General features: G+C 36.8%; 1 protein-coding gene across 3 annotated transcripts in view; it reads left to right on the top strand.

Annotated features, from left to right (window-relative positions):
* The window catches only part of SETD2 (SET domain containing 2, histone lysine methyltransferase), a 107,145-nt gene that overhangs the window by 27,309 nt on the left and 57,719 nt on the right, over nt 1-22,117 (top strand). For all 3 annotated transcript variants that reach the window (XR_004960178.1, XM_036267207.1, XM_036267209.1), the window contains 7 exons: nt 144-159; nt 1,383-5,737; nt 9,574-9,705; nt 12,714-12,842; nt 18,497-18,620; nt 19,554-19,631; nt 21,863-21,960. Coding sequence is in view for 2 of the 3 variants with exons in the window: in XM_036267207.1 (XP_036123100.1) it covers nt 144-159; nt 1,383-5,737; nt 9,574-9,705; nt 12,714-12,842; nt 18,497-18,620; nt 19,554-19,631; nt 21,863-21,960 (4,932 nt within the window). In the remaining variant the exon portion in view is untranslated. Of the gene's footprint in view, nt 1-143; nt 160-1,382; nt 5,738-9,573; nt 9,706-12,713; nt 12,843-18,496; nt 18,621-19,553; nt 19,632-21,862; nt 21,961-22,117 lie in introns of those variants that run through there.

Raw genomic sequence — 22,117 nt, 5'->3', positions numbered from 1 at the left:
TATACCTGTAAAATTTAGGTATCCTAAATTTTAAGTTAAAAAAAAAAAAAAAAAAACACCCAAAAACTTGCATTTTAATTGGTTTTAAGTATTTATGATTTCTTTTTATTTTTTTGCATGCTTTCTTGGCTGAATGGCAATAGAGAAGAAGAAAATGAGGTAAGTGTAATTTAACTAGTTATTCAGCAATTATGAGATTGAAAATATTTAAAATTTTGCTATTATTTAGAATGTGAGATGAAGAAATAGTTTTTGTTTAATTTTGGTTTTGGATCAACAGTAACTTATTCCAGAGAGGGATGTTATATACATCAAGAAAATGGTTTTTTAAAATTTGACAGTTCCAGAGATTTAGACAAGGTAAAAGAAGCTGGCAGCTCTGGAGACAGTTTTTTTTACCTGTTTTTACGTATTGAGCCTCCATGTAAGATTTAATTTAATTATAAGTATTTGAATACTGCTCTGTGATTATGCATGTGAAGATATTTTCCCACATGAATGGTTACTGTATAATTTTGAAAACTGATTTTAGATTTTACCATGTTTTGGGGGAAACTATTCTCTTAAAATAACTAGAGTTGATTAAAGAACATCAATTAGAAGAATGTTTCAGATAGCAACTGTTACCATCTTTAATTTAGGCTTGAGTTTGTTGTAGATTTTTCTGAAGTTCTGGTCTACACCCTAGGTTATGCATTTAACTTTCCTTTGGTGGTTTGGAAACTAATAGAAGTCTTCTCTTTTTTTTTTCCCCATTGATTTTTTTTTTTTTTTCTTTTTTAGAGAGAGAGTGGAAAGGGGTAAGTGGGGGAGACAGACAGACATCAATTGGTTGCCTCCCGCATACACCCTGACCGGGGCAGGGAATCAAACTTGCAACCCAGGTACATTCCCTTGACTGGGAATTGAACCCGCAATCCTTTGGTGTGTGAGCTGATGCTTTAACCACTGAGCCATACTGGCCAGGGCAAAGTTGTCTTCTTAAATTATCCTTTGTAGTTGTCCCTCATAAGTAGGATAAGACTGTAAGCGTGGCCTGAGTGTATTGGGTCTAGGCAGAGATAGTGGTGGTGTGCCAGGACAGAGTGATTTCCTAGAAAGCTTAAAGGCTTCATTGGGTTAACTTCATCTGTAAAATGAGTGAGATGGGAAGCTTGGATTATGGAACTCAGGTGGGTACTTAGGGGTTTATTATTCTCCAAATTTTGGAATATGTTTGAAAATTTTCATAATAGTTTTTAAAAATGCTTATATACTTATTGAAATTTATACTGTTTGTTGTTAAAAAAGACTTTTCATTTCCCTGACATTTAAAACTGTGATGATAGCAATTCGAAAGTAACTTTATTGTAGTAGTAACTGCTTGTTTTGTTTATTTATAGGCAAAGATTGAAAATGTGCAGAAAACAGGTTTCATCAAAGGACCAATGTTCAAAGGTGTTGCTTCTAGTCGGTTTTTGCCCAAAGGCACCAAGACAAAAGTTAATTTGGAGGAACAAGGACGACAGAAGGTGTCATTCAGCTTCAGCCTTACAAAAAAAACTTTGCAGAACAGGTTTCTGACTGCACTTGGCAATGACAAACAAAGTGATACGCCAAACTCCTCAGCTGCACCTCTTCAAGTAGATTTGACCCCTAAAATTAAAATGGACATTGGTGATACCTTATCTACTGCAGAAGAGTCTTCCCCACTAAAATCAAGAGTAGAATTGGGCAAAATTCATTTTAAGAAACATCTGCTTCATGTAACATCCAGGCCACTACTAGCTACGACCACAGCAGTGACATCACCTCCCCCCATAGTACCATTACCAGCAGTCATAGCAGAATCAACAACTGTAGACTCACCACCCTCATCTCCACCTCCTCCACCACCTCCACCTCCTCAAGTCACAACACCCTCACCAACACCAATATCAGAGCCATTGGCCTTGCCACACACACCAATAACAGTTCTGATGACAGCACCAGTAGATGTAACAGTTAGAGCCTTGAAGGAACCACCAGTTACAATTGAATCAGAATCTTCAGAAGTGGACACTAAGCATGACACTGTATCCAATAGTTCAGAAGAACACATAACTCAAAATTTGAATGAGCAAGCAAGTATTCCCTCACAAAAAGAAGATTCCCATATTGGGAAGGAAGAAGAAATTCCAGATAGTTCTAAGAGTAGTCTGGGCTCTAAAAAAACAGGTTCTAAAAAGAAATCCTCACAATCTGAAAGCACCTTTCTTGGTTCAGAATCTGATGAAGATTCTATACGGACTTCGTCAAGTCAACGATCACATGATTTAAGATTTTCAGCAAGCGTTGAAAAGGAAAGAGATTCAAAAAAGAACTTAGCACCTTTAAAAAGTGAAGATTTAGGGAAATCTTCACGATCTAAAACAGAAAGAGATGATAAATATTTTAGCTACTCAAAACTTGAAAGAGATACTCGGTATATATCTTCTCGATGTAGATCAGAGAGAGAGCGAAGGCGAAGCAGATCTCGTTCTAGATCTGACAGAGGCTCTAGAACTAGCTTATCTTACTCCCGGTCAGAACGATCCCATTATTATGACTCTGATCGTCGCTACCATAGGAGTTCCCCTTATCGAGAGAGGGCACGTTATTCTCGGCCATATACAGATAACAGGGCACGAGAGAGTTCTGACTCAGAAGATGAGTATAAGAAGACATACTCAAGGCGCACCTCATCGCATTCCTCCTCTTATAGAGACCTAAGGACATCATCCTATTCTAAATCTGATCGGGACTGCAAAACTGAGTCTTCTTACCTAGACATGGAGAAAAGAGGAAAGTATTCTTCAAAACTAGAAAGAGAATCCAGAAGGACTTCAGAAAATGAAGTAATGAAAAGATGTTGTTCTCCCCCTAATGAACTGGGATTCCGACGGGGGTCATCATATTCCAAGCATGAAAACAGTGCTTCCCGTTATAAATCTGCTCCTTCAAAATCTATATCCAAGTCTGATAAATTTAAAAATTCTTTCTGTTGTGCAGAATTAACTGAGGAAATCAAACAGTCTCATTCTTTCAGTTTACAGACTCATTGTTCAAAAGGTAGTGAAGTAAGAATGATTAGTACAATTCCTGAAAGAGAGAAGACTGGATCTCCATCTCTATCAAATCAATTAAATGATTCACCTACTTTTAAAAAGCTAGAAGAATCACCTATTTTTAAGTCTGAATTTATAGGACATGATAGCCATGATAGTATTAAGGAATTAGACTCTTTGTCTAAAGTGAAGAATGATCAATTAAGAAGTTACTGTCCCATAGAATTAAATATAAATGGATCTCCTGGGGCAGAAACTGATTTGGTAACATTTTGCACTTCTAAAACTGACACTGTCTTGATGTCTTCTGATGATAGTGTGACTGGATCAGAGGTATCCTCTTTGGTCAAAGCATGTGTGCTTTCATCAAATGGATTTCAGAATATTGACAGATGTAAAGAAAAAGACTTGGATGATACTTGCATGCAGTGTAGTAAGTCAGAAAGTCCATTTAGAGAAACAGAACCTCCAGTGTCACCACACCAAGATAAATTCATGTCTTCGCCAGTGATGACTATAGATTATTCCAAAATAGTGGTTAAAGAACCAGTTGATATGAGAGTTTCTAGCTGCAAAACCAAAGATTCAGATGTGTATTGTACTTCACATGACAACAACCCTTCTTTGTGTCATTCTGCAGCTGAAGATATTGAGCCTTCAGTTATGAAGATTTCTTCAAATAGCTTTATGAATGTGCATTTGAAATCAAAAACAGTTATATGTGATAATAGAAATCTGACAGATCAGCGCTCAAAATTTGCATGTGAAGAATATAAGCAGGGTGTTGGTAGCACTAGTTCAGTTTCTGTTAATCATTTTGATGATTTATATCAACCTATAGAGAGTTCAGGCATTGCTTCATCTCTTCAGAGTCTTCCACCAGGAATAAAAGGGGACAATTTATCTCTCTTGCAGTGTGGAGAGAACCCATCTCCAGTTTTGGATGTTGTACTGAAGAGTAAAAGCACAGAGTTTTTGAAACATGCAGAAAAAGAAATGATAGAAGTAGGTGGTGGCCTTCCTGATTTAGGTAGGGGGTTTGCTTCCTGGGAAAACAGACATAATAATGGATTATCTGGGAAATGTTTACATGAGGCTCAAGAAGAAGGGAATTCCATATTGTCTGATAAAAGAGGAAGATCAGAAATCTCTTTAGATGAAGAAGGAAGAAGAGGACATGAACATACTTCTGATGACTCAGAAGTTGTATTTTCTTCTTGTGATTTGAATTTAACCACAGAAGACAGCGACTGTATGACATATACCTTAAAATGTGACAGTAGTGGCCATGCCTCAGAGATTGTGTCTACTGTTCATGAAGAGTATTCTGGTTCCTCTGAAAGTTCCACTGATGAAAGTGATTCAGAAGATACAGATTCTGATGATAGCAGTGTTCCAAGAAACCGTCTTCAGTCTATTGTGGTTGTGCCAAAGAATTCTACTCTGCCCATGGAAGAAACAAGTCCTTGTTCTTCTCGGAGCAGTCAAAGTTACAGACACTATTCTGACCACTGGGAAGATGAGAGATTGGAGTCAAGGAGACATTCATATGAGGAAAAATTTGAGAGTATGGCAAGTAAAGCCTGTCCTCAAACTGAGAAGTTCTTTCTTCATAAAGGAACAGAGAAAAATTCAGAAATTTGTTTTACACAGACTAGCAGAAAACAAATAGATAACCACTTGACTGAAATTGTTCATCCTCAGAGTGATGGGGTTGATAGTACAAGTCATACTGATGTGAAATCTGATCCTCTAGGTCATCCAAATTTTGAGGAAACGGTGAAAACCAAAATAGCTTCCAGGCAAGAAGAGCTGCCAGTTTATTCTTCTGATGATTTTGAAGATGTCCCAAATAAGTGTCGGCAACAGACCACTTTCCCTAATAGGCCAGATAGTAGACTGGGAAGAACAGAGTTGAATTTTTCTTCCTCTTGTGAGATCTCCCGAGTGGATGGCTTCCATTCATCAGAAGAATTCAGAAACATAGGGTGGGATTTCTCTCCTCAAGAAAAGCCTACTACCACTTATCAGCAACCTGATAGCAGCTATGGAGCCTGTGGTGGACACAAATATCAGCAAAGTGCAGAACAATATGGTGGGACACGTAATTACTGGCAAGGCAATGGCTACTGGGATCCAAGATCAGCAGGTAGACCTCCTGGAACAGGGGTTGTGTATGATCGAATTCAAGGTCAGGTACCAGATTCCTTAACAGATGATCGTGAGGAGGAAGAGAATTGGGATCAACGGGGAGGATCTCAGTTTTCAAGCCAGACTAGTAAATTTTTTCTATCCCTTCAGAAGGACAAGGGGTCAGTGCAAGCACCTGAAATAAGCAGCAATTCCATTAAGGACTCATTAGCTATAAATGAAAAGAAAGATCTTTCAAAAAACTTAGAAAAAAATGATATGAAAGATAGAGGGCCTCCTAAAAAAAGGAGGCAGGAATTGGAGAGTGATTCTGAAAGTGATAGTGAGCTTCAGGACAGAAAGAAAGTTAGAGTGGAGGTACAGCAATGTGAGACTGCATTGTCCCCGGGCTCAGCACTGGTTGGGCCTTCCTGTGTTATGGAGGACTTCAGAGACCCACAGCGATGGAAGGAATGTGCCAAGCAAGGGAAGATGCCTTGCTACTTTGATCTGATTGAAGAAAATGTTTATTTAACTGAAAGGTAAGCATAATTAATAATCTTATTTTAACCTTTTTAAAAAAAAATTAGCTTTCAGCAGTTCAGAACATATGAGCTTAATTGTAGGAAATGTAGTTTCATGATAAAATATAAATTGAAATATCTAAAATGTATATTTACTTATTTAGATACCCGCCCCAGGAAGGGGTGTTCCTTAATTTTGTGTGTGTGTGGGGGGGGTCTCATTAACTTTTAGTTCTAAAAGTATAATTTAAGTAAGACCAATTTTTCTTAAGTGTAGCACAATAATCTGCTCTTAGAGAAGTAAACAGTTATGTTGGATTTTTTTCCTTTTCAAAAAAGTTCAGAATGACGTATCTTTAGGTACTTTGTAAAGCTAGGACTAGGCTAGAATATAGTTTTCTTTTGTCAGGCTTTTTGGTTTATTGTTAATAGGTTAAATTTGGCAATAGCATAACAAATATTTAGAAATAAATGATAAAAATGGTTTACCACAAATTCCTAACATGAAACAAGGTATAATGAGAATAGGAATAATGAGAACATTCCTCTACTTATTCCAGAGCTTCTCAGTCTGGTTTTTTTTAACCCCTTCTCAATAATCTCATTTTCCCAACATAAATATATGCTGAATCTGCCTTTTAGAAAATCCACGGTCTCCTAACTACCCACTTCCTCTTATGGAAATTTCTTCTTTAGTTTAGAATCAACTACTCCATCCCTTTAGGCATTCAAAAAATTTTTGATGAGGAATTTTTTTACTGTAGATAAGGTCAAATACTCAATTTTAAAGTTAGGTCCCATTAGAAATTTTTCCTATAAAAAAAGTTTTCTTTGCTATAAAGGGCCTCTTACAGTTATATTAATTTATATCTATTTGTAAATAAGGTTTAAATTCAAAATATTGACTTTTTATTTTTCTTTATTGATTTTTAGAGAGAGAGGAAAGGAGAGGGAGAGAGGTAGAAACATCAATGAGCAAGAACATCCATTGGCCGCCTCTTGCATGCCCCCCACTGAGGATTGGGCACACAATCTGGACATATACACTGACCAGGAATCCAACCAGCGACCTCTTTTTTTTTTTTTTTTTGTTCAGGTAGAGTGGGAGGGAGAGAGAGGAACAGAGAGAGAGAGAGCGAAACATCGATGTGAAAGGGACACATCGAGTGGCTGCCACCCGCACGACCAACCAGGGCCGGGGACAAACTGCAACCGAGGTACGCGCCCTTAGCGGGAACCGAACCTGGTCTCCCAGGACCGCAGGCCGACGCTCTAACCGCTGAACCAAACCGGCCAGGGCCAACCAGCGACCTCTTGGTGCATGGGTCGACACTCAACCACTGAGCCACACCGGCTGAGCAAAATATTGCATATTTTAAGTAGCACTCTTTAGGAATTGAGAGAATAGACTGATACAACTTACATGGTCTTTGTAAAAAAGAAAAAGAAAGAAGTGAAATGAAATTAATTGATGAAACCCCCTGAGTTTTATTTAGCATTGAGATTCGGATACATATAAGATGTGCATATAGATTTGGTTAGTGGAGGCATTGGAGGGGCCTTTTTGAAGTGGGAAGCTTTTTTTTTTTTTTTTTTAATTGATTTTAGAGAGAGAAAGAAAAAAACATCTATGTAAAACATCAGTTGGTTGCCTCCTGGTAGCACAGTGCCCCGACCATGATCGGATCCACTACCTTTTTTATGACTCTGCAACCAACTGAGTCACACCAGCCAAGGCTGTGAAGCATTTTTACATATTCATTATTTTTAAGTGTCTGTTGCTATATGCTGGGCATTTAGGAGCCACCAAGAAGATATATTATTGTAAAATAGTATGAGTATAGTAAAAAAAAAATTTTCTTATGTCCAATGAAAATACGCTTACCTGAAACAAAACAAAACAAAAAACTGTTTTCATTAGTCCCAATCTAGCCTTCTGGAGCAATACAAAATAAAGTTACTGCTGATTCTTCAAAATTATAGCTCTTGAGTACTTGTAAATAGATATTTTGTTTATCTTTAGTCATCTTTAGGCTAAGCATATTTATACACTCATTAATGAATTATATCTTTAGTTAATTCAGGTGAATTATTCTTGTTGTTCAGACTTATTTGAAACTATTATGACATTGTTTAGGTACGTTATAAATCTAGTACTATAATAGAACATATGTTGAAGATGCAAGCAGATTAAGGAGATTAAGACAGCCACTTAGAGCAGCTGTGCTGTTTAATGTCCCATAGTTGAAGAGTAAGTCATAGCTCCCTAATTTTAAAAAGGAGATCTTATTTGACCATGGTTACTTTTTTTTTCCTTTTGACAAGGATACAAAAATAGAGTTCAACAAAAAGACCAGTATATAGTCCCATTTTCCCTTTTGCTTTGCAAATTCTGGCATAGGTTTTTATGAACCTAATCAATTTGGAACAGTTTTCCTTCTCCCCTCAATACATTTGCCTGCATTGAGAAAGTTTAGCCCTTTGAAACCTTTACCTGATTGATTTATAATTATACTTCATTCTTTTTTTAATTCATTTTTCTTTTATTCACTTTTTTTTTTTTTTTATCCTCACCCGAGGACATTTTTCCATTTTTTGTACAGATAGAGTGGGAGGGAGAGAAAGGAAGAGAGAGAGAGGGAAACATCGACGTGAAAGGGACACATCGAGTGGCTGCCACCCGCACGACCAACCAGGGCCGGGGACAAACTGCAACCGAGGTACGTGCCCCTAGCGGGAACCGAACCCAGGTCTCTCCGGACCGCAGGCGGACGCTCCAACCGCTGAGCCAAACCGGCAAGGGCTATTCATTTTTTTTTTTATCCTCACCCGAGGACATTATTGCATTTATCTTCAGATAGAGCAGGAGGGAGAGAGAGAAACATCGATGTGAGAGAGACATATCGAGTGGTTGCCACCCACACGACCCCAACCGGGACCAGGGACAAACCGAAACTGAGGTACGTGCCCTTAGCAGGAACCAAACCTGGGACTCTCTGGTCTGCGGGCCGATGCTCTAACCACTGAGCCAAACCAGCCAGGGCTTCCTTTTTCTTTTTAATAGGATTTGTATAAATGTTATATTTACAAAAGATTCTCTGAAAGATTTGAATTAAACTCTTAATTTAAAACTTTTTTTTTTTAAAGCAACTTCTTTTTTTCCTCAGCTTTGTATCTCAACTATTATCTGTTCATCCATGGGGATTGATTTTTAAGCTCAACTTTATTTATCTTTATCTTCACCCGAGGACATTTTTCCATCTTTGTTCAGACAGAGTGGAGGGGGGAACACCGACATAAAAGGGACACATGGAGTGGCCACCTCCTGTGTGACCCCAACTAGGGCCAGGAATGAGTCGCAACCGAGGCATGTGCCCTTGACTGAATCGAACCTGCAATTCATTGGTCTGCGGGCTGATGCTCCAACTGCTGAGCCAAACCGGCCAGGGCTAAGCTCAACTTTAATTAATCAGCTATGTCACTATTTTGATACTCATGAGTTTTTCTGTTTTTGTCCTAAGCCAAATGTGAGTATTAACACTTGAAATTGCTCAAAATTCCAGTCTTAGCTGACTTGGACTAGGAAATAAGGACTGAGGTACAAAATGATAGACTCGAACTTACCCCATTCTCCCATTTGCCAGGGCTAAGGTTGCCTCTGTCATCTTTTTTTGCAACACAATTTTTAGTGTTCACAAATTCTAGTGATTAGGTGTAATTTCTTCCTTTTGAATTTTTGACTTAACCAGAATCATTAAATGTGAAACTAATATTTAGCACATTATTTGATTGCATATGTTGTATCATTGCCAGGAGATTTATTTAACCAGTTTCTATAAAATTTTACCCAATAGAAAGAAGAATAAATCCCATCGTGATATTAAGCGAATGCAGTGTGAGTGTGCACCTCTTTCTAAAGATGAAAGAGCTCAAGGAGAAATAGCATGTGGGGAAGATTGTCTTAACCGTCTCCTCATGATTGAATGGTAAGTAAGTGAGAATTCTCTGCTTTTATTAGACCTCTATTAAATGTTTCGAAATATTAGAATTATTAGTAAAGGGTAAAATTCACCCTTTTTCCTTCTACCTATTGTTGAGTGTTTATAAGCAATAAAATCTCTTTTTCTTGCATTGTGCAGTAGATTATAGTACACATTGTAATGCCCTGTAAAGTGTCCCTAAAATGCTAACAATGTAATATTAATTTTTATCCAGTATCCTTTTATTTATTTAAAAAAATTTTTTTATCCTTACTCGAGGACATTTTTCCATTTTTTGTTCAGATAGAGTGGGAGGGAGGGAGGGAAGGAAGGAGGGAGGGGGAGAGAGAGAGAAAGAGAGAGAGAGAGAGAGAGAGAGAGACATTGATGTGAAAGGGACATTGAGTGGCTGCCACCCACACGACCAACCAGGGCCGGGGACAAACTGCAACCAAGTTACGTGCCCTTAGTGGGAACCAAATCTGGGTCTCTCTGGACCGCAGGCCGGCGCTCTAACTGCTGAGCCAAACCAGCCAGGGCTATTTTTAAAAATTTTTTATTAATTTATTTTATTTTTGTTACAGATGTTTCTCCTTTTTTTCCCCATTGACACCCTCCTCTCCCCCCCACCCCCCCCCACCAAATACCCAGCTATATTGTCTGTGTCCATCAGTTATGCATACATGCATATAAGTACTGTGGTTTATCTCTTTCCTCCTCCCACCACCTCCTCTTCTGAGGGTTGTCAGTCTGTACCCTACTTCCACGTCTCTGTCCTTTTATTTCTTATAATGTTCCTGTCCTGAGAAGTAAGTGTTGGTATCTTTAGCTTTTACTATAAAATGAGATTAAACCCTAACATTTCAAAAATTTGTAAAATAAAATGTCTTTCTCTCCTAAACCTCAGTCTCTATATTTGTAGTCTTTCCAGGTAATTTTTATGCTTATGCCAACATAGGTAAATATTTACTCTTTCTATATATAGAAATGAAATCATTTCTATATGCACTTTTTAAAACTTTGTTCTTCCTGCCCACCCTTCCCCCACTACACACATGCTTAATATGTTGAGGATCCATACAGAGCTAAACATAGAGGCCTACCTAAATCTTAGCTGCATTACATGTTCTATTCATAGTTAACCTCTAAGTATTGATAGACATTTGCTTCTATATTTTTCTTATAAATGGTAAAAATATTTACATCAAAAAAATGTGTAATAAGTTCGGCTGGTGTTGCTCAGTGGTTGAGCGTTGACCCATGTACCAAGAGGTTGCTGGTTTGATTCCCAGTCAGGACATAATCCCAGGTTGTGGGCCCGGTCCCCAATGTGGGGCATGCCGGAGGCGTCCAGTCAATATTCTCATCGATGTTTCTATCTCCTTATCCCTCTCCCTTCTTCTCTCTCTCAAATCAATAAAAGGAAAAAAAAAAAGTGTAATAAATATTTTTTAACATTAAAAAAATATTAAAGGCGATTTATAGTGTAGGTACCTTATTTTCAGTGTTAATAAAGTGTTTTCTTTCAAAGATCAGTTTTTTGGTTTGTTTTTTTTTATCCTCACCCGAGGACACTTTTGCATTTATCTTCAGATAGAGCTGGAGGGAGAAAGGAGGGAAGAGAGAGAGCGAAACATCGATGCGAGAGACCCATTCAGTGGTCGCCACCCACACGACCCCAACCAGGGCTGGGGACAAACTGCAACCGATGTATGTGCCCTTAGTGGGAACCGAACCCGGGAGTCACTGGTCCGCAGGCCGATGCTCTAACCGCTGAGCCAAACCGGCCAGGGCTCAAAGCTCAGTTTTTAATTTTGCTATGTTATAGTGTTATAAAAATAAAACACATATACCTCAAAAAATAAAGAAGAGAAAGTATTTGTATTATTCCTTTACGTAAACTAATAGTAGAGATGACAGTATACATTTAAGAAAAAGACATAGTTGACACTGTTCTCCTAATTTGATATTGTTGCCCTAGTCTCTGCAGTCTTCTGGCTTTTCTTGCCAATTTTGCTAAATAGATAGGAAGTACGAATTTCTTCATGTTATTTCCATACTCAAACTTTTAGTAGTTTTCATGATTGGGTTCAAATTGGGCCTGGTATTCAGATCCCTTCATAGTAAAGCAACAACCTGCCTTTTCGTCTTCCCACAACCCACTTTTCTTATCAGTTATCCTTAGCAATTTTAGTTCCGTTTCTCCGAGTAGGCCTTATTTCCTATTTTTCTGCACTCAGGCATGCACTGCTGTTGTATCTCTTGTTTTCCTTACTGTCCATATCCTATGTATCAGTAAAGATTCTGCTTTAGTCCTGCTCCCTTCTGAACGTTTTACTTTACTACCTCCTCTAAAGTGAATCCTCCATCTTTTGAGCATCTGTAAAATCTTATTTACTACTAGTTTGACAATAAATAATGATGTATTGGAAGTGATTGGTAATTTTCCAGCCTTACATAGTATTAAAAACCTTTGTTTCTGCCAGTTTTGTGCTATTGAGAATTTAGTAATGTTTGATGTTATTATTTTTATTTTAGTATACATGGAGAGAAGGCCTGCCACTTTATATTGTGTTTACTCTGAACAAGGATGTTTAATGGTGTCTTTGGTTTCTCTGAAATGTAGATCAATTAGTTAGCTACATTCAGAAGATCAAATTAATGATGATTGGAGTGGAATATAAGAGAAGGTGCACTGATAGAAAATAAATTAGCCCTGCAGAGTTGTCAGGAGTACTGCTTGGAAATGTGTCTTAGACACCCAGGGGGAATGGGTGATGACTAGATGACAACAGTGTATTGTGGGCATCCTCTGATTAAGTAACAATGTAGACACTCATTTCTAAGGAATCCCTTCATGGTGGAAAGAGTTACTAAGGAAGGCTCACTTGGAGGTTTACCACATACATGCTAATTATGCCATAAAGATATAGATATACTATGTATTCTTGCAAATATTTTTGTGGGTTTTTTTTTTGCTGCTTTGAATAATTAATTTTCTCCATTTCTCACAGTTCTTCTCGGTGTCCAAATGGGGACTATTGTTCCAACAGACGGTTTCAGAGAAAACAGCATGCAGATGTGGAAGTCATTCTCACAGAAAAGAAAGGCTGGGGCTTGAGAGCTGCCAAAGACCTTCCTTCGTAAGTTATGTTTTAATCACCTTTCACTTCATTTTTGTGTTGAAGTTGATTAGATACTTTGTAGGAAAATAATTTGTCTATTACACTGAAGTTGAATAATGATTTTTGTACAGATTGACCACTTGGTAGCGCATATATATATATATATATATATATATATGTATATGTATATATATATATATATATTCCACTTTTCTGTCTGTATATATAAAAGAAAGGCATTTTGTCAACTTGTGAAATTTGAACCAGGCAGATCTTTTTTTTGCCTGATAGTTATGTTTCTTTCTTTTAATTCCAAGCAATTACTGATGTGTTGACAGTAGACCCCCGAAATCCCTATGAAGCTATAAAAAGGAGCTGGGACAGCCCTGGCTGGTTTGGCTCAGCAGTTGGAGCATCCGCCTGCGGTCCGGAGAGACCCGGGTTCAGTTCCCGCTAAGGGCATGTACCTCGGTTGCAGTTTGTCCCTGGCCCTGGTTGGTCGTGCGGGTGGCAGCCACTCTATGTGTCCCTTTCACATCGATGTTTCTCTCCCTCTCTCTCTCTCTCTCTCCCTCCCACTCTATCTGTACAAAAAATGGAAAAATGTCCTCGGGTGAGGATAAAAAAAAAAAAGGAGCTGGGACAGAATGTATTAGATTATATAAAACTTATTTGAGATTAGAGTAGAAGAGAGTATCTGAGGATTTTGAGGTAGAGAATTAAAGCATACTTGATAGACACTCAATAAATATTTGTTGAATGAATAAATGTTGCTCTCCACCTAACTCATGTAAACTTTTTATATGTAATGCAATGAAAGGTTCACTTTATTTTCTATCATATTCAGTATTTCGTTTAAAAACAATTTTTTCATATATCACATATTATTCTTATACCTTTTTCTCTTTTTTGTTTGTTTCATTTTTGCCTTTTTTTTTAAAGTTAAATATATACAGGTTATATGTGTTTATGATTAAAAATTTTTAAATACACAAAAGGAATAAAGGAAGAAAATAAAATTTTCTAGGGACTCAGGCACAACTGTTCTTTCAGAATCATCTAAGTATATTGCCATGCTTAGATAGGAATTGGAATAATGTGAGAATTTTTAGTCTGTTTATTGTGGGGATTCAGAGGTATCCCCACAGGTAACAAATAACCTAATAATCACGACTACTACCACCAACAGGTAATTTAATTTTCTTACAGGAATTTTATATATCTTTTAAAAGCCACATTGTTCTGTTTTTCTTTTGAAAATAGGAAATTATATTTCTATCAGTTTATTATTTTGGGAACCAATGAGGTGAAAAAAGCATGTTTTATTATATAGAAAATGCATAGTCAAAATCTCATACATTTCCTTCTCTACAGAATCACTTTTTAAATATTCCATATTCAATTCATTGGATCCTTTGTAATATTTTATTTTGTTTTATTTTTATTGATTTTTTTTTTTAGAGAGCGAGGAAGGGAGAGAGAGAGAGAGAAGCATCCATGTGAGAGAGAGATACATCGATCAGCTGCCTCCTGCACGCCCCTTACTGGGCGTTGAGCCCACACATGTGCCCTGACTGGGAATTGAACTGGAACCTCTCAGTCCATAGGACAATGCTCAATCCACTGAGCCAAACTGGCCTGGCCCCTTTGTAATATTTTAAATAAATAATAGGCTAGGCTTCCTTTGAACACAGTTAATGACATCGAACTCAGAACTTCCCAGTTTAGTCCAGTGCATTTCTAAAACAACTATCTCTGGACTAGATGCAGGTTTTCAGGGACACTTTTATTCTACCCAAGCCAACCAGGCCTTTCTCTTTGAGAGTTATTTATTTATTTTTAAGAAACTCTTGGACTTATAAGCCTGTTGTTGCAGGGATAGTAGTAGGTAATATGTCTGGACACTGCCTCTTAGCAGAGTTTTAGTAAAACACATAGCTTCAAACCTAATGTATATTCTTGCTATATGCAACATAGACTCTTTGTGGCTCAGGAACCCTTTTGGTTTAGGGAAAGAGATTGGAGAAGGGAGGAGAAAAGGTTTTACTGGTTCACATGGCAGGTTAATATTTTCTACAGTTCTTTACCTTTCCTCAGCTACTCACAGAGAACCCTGCTTTGGTAAAATATACTAGGACTTAATATGTCTATGTTTTCCCACACCTTTGTAATTTATATAACTTTCATATGCTGATGGTAATACCAGATTCATAAATTTTTAGTTCCAAACTATTTAGATGCTAAACGGAATAGTCTACCAGTGAATAAGGGCATATTTTCAGATAGGCACAGGATGAGGAGGCATTTGGAGTTAAGTTGCTAGTTCAAATATTATGACAGACTCCACCAAAAAACCCCAAGAAAATCCCTTGCAAAATCCTTTAATTTTAGGCTATAGGAATGTAAGGCAGTGCCATTCAGGTTGACTTAATGTTATTGGATACCAAATGGGGCTTTAAAAAAATTTGAGTTAAAACTCACATGATATAATAGTAACCATTTTAAAATGCATAGTTCAGCGGCACTTAGTACATTCACAATATTATGCAGCTATCACCTCTGTCTAGTTCCAAAACATTTTCATTACCTGGAAAGGAAACTGTCAATTAAGCAGAATCTCCTAATTGCCGAGCCCTCCTTCTAGCCCCTAGCAACCTCTAATCTGCTTTCTGTCTCTGTGGATTTACCTATTATAGATATTTCATATAAATGAAATCATACATATCTGGCTTTTTGTGTTTGGCTTCTTTTTTTTTTATTATTGATTTAGAGGGAGAGAGAGAGAGAGAGAGAGAGAGAGAGAGAACATTGATTGGCCGCCCCCCACTGGGGATTTGGCCCACAACTGGGCATGTGCCCTGACCAGAAATCGAACTGGTGACCTCTTGGTGCATGGGCCGACACTCAACCACTGAGCCACACCTGCTGGGCTGTGTTTGGCTTCTTTAACATAGCATTATGTTTTTGAAATTTTAGCTTTGTTTTAGCATGTAGCAGTACTTTTTAAAAATGTGAATATGTCACATTTTATTTATTTATTCGTTCATTAGTTGATGGACATTTGGATAAATGGGACTTTTAAAAAGGCAGTTTTCCCATGTTTTATGAAAACATTGAAAGTTGAAAGAGTTGAACAATTTATACCAATATATTCACCACTTAATGTTCTAAAATTGTTGACATTTTTCTGTATTTGCTTTATTATATATTCTCCATGTGCTCGTCTTTTAATTCATTTTTTTGATGAATTTTAAATGGAGTTGCAGACATTACCTATAACCCCTAAGCCTTCCATAGTTATAGCCATCTAGCTTTGTGGTGATAATGACACTTTCTGCCCCCTTCCACTTTCTACCTTTCACAGTGCAGCACTGTTGCCTTTGACAGACTTTAAGGAGTTCAGTGGAGACCTCATTAAGCCAGAAGCAATATCACACTTAGACAAAGATTAACTAAGAATCATTACTTCTGCCTTCAGGGGCTTTAGTCACTGTGTCAGGCAGTTTAGTGTTACTCTTTTTTTTCTTTTGTTGTTGTTTTTAATTGAGACATAACTTTTCTAAGAATCCCAAATTAATTTAGCCAGTGTTAAGGACTGTGTGATATGGTTTCACATTGGCCTCATTTAGTTTTTTGTAGGTTAGGCAGCTGAAGGGTCTAGTGACTCTTCCTACATTTCCTAAGTTATTAAGGACTTTGAGACTCTTCTCTAAGCTGCTTCATCAAGCCCAAACTGTCAGTTCCATGGATATTGACATGTCCTTCAGAATTCCTGATGGCATGAAATCTCTACTTTGATTTAATGGTTGGTCAGATTCTGGTATTTAAGAACTTTTTCTAAATGTAAAGGTGATTTGAGAACAGTGTCATCAGAATTGGATATTTTAGTATAATAGAAAAAAAAATCTTTATAATATAATGGGGCAAGCAGTCATTCAAGCGAGGTTTGAATCCCAGCTATACATCGTGCTTTGTGACCTTATGCAGCCCACCTAACTTCTCTAACTCCATCTTGTCTGTCAAATGGGTATAATACCTATGTCCCAGGGCTTCAGTGAACTTTAAATGATCAAGTTCAGGGAGGTGAATTTATTTTTTGTTAGGAGAGGAAATGGACATTTTTTTTTCCTGTATTGATTTTAGAGAGAAAGGAAGGGAGGGGGTAGAGAGAGAGAAACATCGATGAGAGAGAACGTCGATTGGCCTGCTTCCTGCTTGCCCTCCACTAGGGATTAGGCTCACAACCTGGGCATGTACCCTGACTGGGAATCAAACTGGCAACTATTTGGTGCAATGGTTGACGCTCAACCACCGAGCCACACTGGCCAGGCTGGACCATATTTTTTACTTACGAGATTCCAAATCCTGTGTAAGATATGTTTTGTAGTTAGTTATTATCACATTTAAATCTACATGGCAGCCTGTGATGTGTCATTGTTTTCTTTTTCTCAAGAGAGGAGACTAATCCAAGTGGAGAATCCAACATTATAGGAGCTCAAATTTTGTGAGCATTCTAATATATTTCTTACCAAATGATAAGCTTCTGAGATTAGAAAGGAAAATTGAGTGTTTATAAAGATAGTAATTAGACTTTTCAGGAATATCTAAGAGTAATAGATTTTGATTATTGAGATTTAAATGTGTTTGTGACGGACTGCTGCACAAATGCATGTATATCCATTATAATCCTGTTTTGAAGGATTGCTCTTTTATATACTTGTTCTTTTCTCAGTTGTTATTAACTACTTTATTTCCTAAACTAAGAGGGTTTACTTTTTTTTTCAATTTACAATCCCTTCGTTAATAAGTGCATTAATTATTTTGTTGTAAACAAATACAAATGATCTACATTTTTACATTTTAAAAATCTCTGGTTAGAGTTAGGGCATATTTATTTTGAAGAGGTAAAATAAGACTTCCAGGCAGATCAATTCAGGGTAACTTGGGACCAAAGCATAGAGAAGCATTTGCCTACATGGAGGTAGTAATACGTAAAGTCATTGATAGGAAAGGGCTTTTATAGAATAAAGGGAAGGGGGAGAGAATGAGAATTTATTATCTTCAATAGAGAAAAAAATAGGTAAATAACCAAGGAAAGAACAATCAAGTAGAAAGGAACTGAAAGAAGCCAAGAAGAGAAATTAATAATTATTATTGGTCAATGCTAGAGAAAAGTCAAAGAGAATGCAGCCAGAGAAAAACAGCATATTTGACCTTTAACATCGTTAGAGACCTTAGAGGGTAAAGGCAGTGGAAGGGCTGCTATATTTGTTTAAGTTGCCTTTTATTTTCTCAGAACATAAAGCTTCTAATTTTTCAGTGCCTCCTGTTTCTTCAGAGTTGTTTCTCACCTATGAATCACTTTTTTCATGATAATGTAAATCAGACTTGATTTAATAGCTCGTTAAAAAAAGGATATACATCTTGGTACTATGTATAAATTATAAATGCTTCTTAGAATCAACATTCTTAAAAGTATTAGAAAGAGGGAAATTAAGCTCAATTAGATGGTAGGTACTTGATAACCATTTTTTACTAATGTCTTATATAATACCAATTTTATACACTTTGGAATATTTTAAATACATTATTTTTGCTTGGATATATGTGTCTTCCATATAAGAAAGTTCTCCTAGGCAGGGAGTGCTATTATTTTCTTTTTGTTTTGCCAGAAACACCTTTGTCCTGGAATATTGTGGAGAGGTACTTGATCATAAAGAATTTAAAGCCCGGGTAAAAGAGTATGCACGAAACAAAAACATCCACTACTATTTCATGGCCCTGAAGAATGATGAGGTGAGCAGCATGGATATGTTTGTTTTGAAACAGATCTGGAAGTTGTTGAATTCAAGAGAGTCATTAATATGAACTAATCTCTATAATAAGTGACAAAAAAATGAGGGGCAGAACAGTGTATATAGTTTGTTTCGATTTACAAAAAGGATGTAAGAGGAAGGTACTTAATGTATATATGTAAATGTAAACATACATGCTTTAAGTTACAACTCTTAACAGTTATTGAATATTGCCCCCCAAAGAGTTTTTGTTTATGTGGGTTACATTTGTCAATATTAATTATATTAAAAATTAAAGCTGAGAAATTGAAGAATATTTATTAAACCTTTTCAAAATAATAAGCCCATTACATATTAACAAAAATAGTTATGAAAATCATTATTTTATTTTTTTAGTGAGGCGTGCCATTGTTTTACATTTTTACAAATCTCTTTAATATCTGGCATAATAGAATTTAGCTAGATTCTCATATTTGCCTTTCCATTCAGCCTGGAAGTGAAAATCCTAGAGATGGACCTCACAACCTACTGAATCTAACTCTGGAGATAGGCCCAGTATGAGTTGTAACAAATGGTCTAGGGCATTCAGATATGCAAGTTTGAGAGCTACTGCACTGTGGTATAGTATGCACTTTAAAATGAAGTTTTACACACATGAAATGAGATTGAAATACTGTAGGATATAAGAAATAGCTAAAAGTAAATGAGAGAGTGATAGATATGGAGATAATTTTGCCTATAGGTAAAATGTTTATAGTTAGCAGATCTTCCAGAGGAAGTGGTCATCACTTTGATGTATAAAGTAGTATGAGAGTGTTCTCTAAAAGAGAGTGGGTTGGAGATGGGATTTTAAATTTGCCTGATGCCTTGCCTTTGCAAAATGCAAGTATATTTTAAAGTCTCATTTTTAACTCTTAAATTACCCTTTCCCTAGATAATAGATGCCACTCAGAAAGGAAATTGCTCCCGTTTTATGAATCACAGCTGTGAACCAAACTGTGAGACTCAAAAAGTAAGTTGAGGTAGATTTAGAGTTTGGGGTATTTGTTTAAGATTGTTGCACTGACCATTTTAGATTCTTTTTTTTAAATTATTATTATTTTTTAATTATTTATTTTTGTTACAGATGTTTCTCCCATTTTAGATTCTTTATCAGAGGTACCTGTGGCTTTTATTTTTAAATCATTTTTTCCTACTCTATTTTTAAAATTTTTTTATTTTGAAATATGTTAGATTATGAAATAATAAATAGTGCTAAAATAATATAGAGTTCTCATACTATCCTTCATTTAAGCCTCCCCAAATGTACACATTGTACATAACTATAAAACAATTATCTAATCCAGGATGTACTATTAACTGTTACATACTAACTAATCTAAAAACCTTATTCAGATTTTTCCATCTGTCATTTTTTTGGTCTAGGATTCAGTCCAGGAAACTCCTGTTGCATTTAATTGTCACCTCTCTTTGCCCATACATTTTAGATACTATTTTAAAGGTGCCAAAATATAAAACCAAATTTTGATTTTGATGCAATCTAGTGTGTGTGTACTATTCAGATTTTTATCAGCTCCTATCCAGGTTCCAAATTTGACTGTTTTAATAACATAATAAGGGACCTAATGACCACAGATGAAAGGAATTACATGTGGTGTGCATGTGGGTACACTGCTCTTCCAGGCTTTGAATCGTGCTGTGTCTGGCACATAGTTGACACTTGACAAATCCTTTCATCGATGGATTTGTTACTTTGAATACCTCTCATTTGTGTTTTGAACTCACACACACACACACACACACACACACACACACGAACTTTGGTTCTTTTATAGGTTAAGAAAGCTATGCACTCACTCCCTAGGAAAAAATATGTACCAGTAAATCCCCTCTCCTATCGAAATAGTGCTTGTGTCCTGGATATTTTTTGCCTTTGATCTGTATGCTAATAGATCTTAAATATGACTTTCTAAGAGCTGAGCCATATTATGAATAGTAGAAACCAGTCTGAAATTATTTAACCTAAGTTCTGATTCTAGTTTTGCCTGCAGCTGGTGTCCACATGTCTAGCTGTGAGACTCCAACTGTACTAAGTCCCTTCATCTTTTTAAGTCTGGGATTTTTCATCAGTAACATGTTCAAATGGTCTGGAGAGGAGCTCTATAGTTGACTTACATCTCAAATATCCTGGAACTAAAGTCTAACTTCTGTGTATTTACCCCCACTTTAATTTTTGAGTTTTATACATCTGTTCTGATGTTTCCCTTCCCTTTAACTGCACTCAATAATATGACCACTGCTTCATGAAATTAAACTTTATTTTATTTTTATTTTTTTTTTAATAAAATTTTTTTTATCCTCACCCGAGGATATTTTTCCATTTTTTGTACAGATAGAGTAGGTGGGAGGGAGAGAGAGGAAGGGAGAGAGAGAGAGAAACATCGACGTGAAGGGACACATCGAGTGGTTGCCACCCACACAACCAACCAGGGCCGGGGACAAACTGCAACCGAAGTACGTGCCCTTAGCGGGAACCGAACCCGGGTCTCTCCGGACCGCAGGCTGACGCTCTAACCGCTGAGCCAAACCGGCCAGGGCAAGAATATTTTTTCTTTATTGATTTTAGAGAGAGAGAGAGACAGACAGACAGACACAGAGAGAGAGAGAAAACATCGGTGAGAGAGAACATCTGTTGGCCTCCTCTTGCATGCCCCCCACTGGGGATTTGGCCCACAACCTGGGCATGTGCCCTGACTGGGAATTGAACTGGTGACCTCTTGTTGCATGGGTTGATGCTCAGCCACTGAGCCACACTGACTGGACGAAATTAAACTTTTGACACCATTTCCCCCTGGCTCCATATCCCCTCTTACCTTAGAACATAATTACTTTTAACATAATATAAGGTAATATAAATTTGCCTGTAATACTCAGTGACACCAGTCATTCCCTATTTTCCTATTTTTAGTACAAGTGAATCTTTACTGTGTGGGAATATGTATTAAAATTAGTTAAAGTAGCAGTTACTTTTGTTAGAGTAACAAACTGGTAGTTTGTGAAATAAAAGTAGCACTTTAATATGTTAGTTTATTTAAAGAAAAAAGTTCCCCATTTACCTATTTGGAAAAACCTTTATTTTCTAAAGAAGCACTTGCATAATTAAGATTGATAATGATGATCTTTTAAAAAAACACATAGATTAATCAGTTGCTAATTTCTTTTCTTTTAAAAACAACATCGCAGTGGACTGTGAATGGACAGCTGAGGGTTGGGTTTTTTACCACCAAACTGGTTCCTTCAGGCTCAGAATTAACATTTGACTATCAGTTTCAAAGATATGGGTGAGTGTTGTTTGTATTCTGTTTTGCTACCTCTGATGGGAAAATAGACTGTTCAATTATAGAGATATAGAACTTTGATGAGAATTACTAAGAAGTTATATATATTACCAGCTCTTATCTATAGTGTATTGTTTCAATTTTGTGTGTTTTTTCTACT

This window comes from Molossus molossus, unplaced genomic scaffold (genome assembly GCF_014108415.1).
Source record: "Molossus molossus isolate mMolMol1 unplaced genomic scaffold, mMolMol1.p scaffold_m16_p_18, whole genome shotgun sequence".
NCBI classification, from domain to species: Eukaryota; Metazoa; Chordata; class Mammalia; order Chiroptera; family Molossidae; genus Molossus; species Molossus molossus.
Note: the sequence above shows the minus strand (reverse complement) of the source record. Positions and strands in the feature narration are given on the sequence as shown.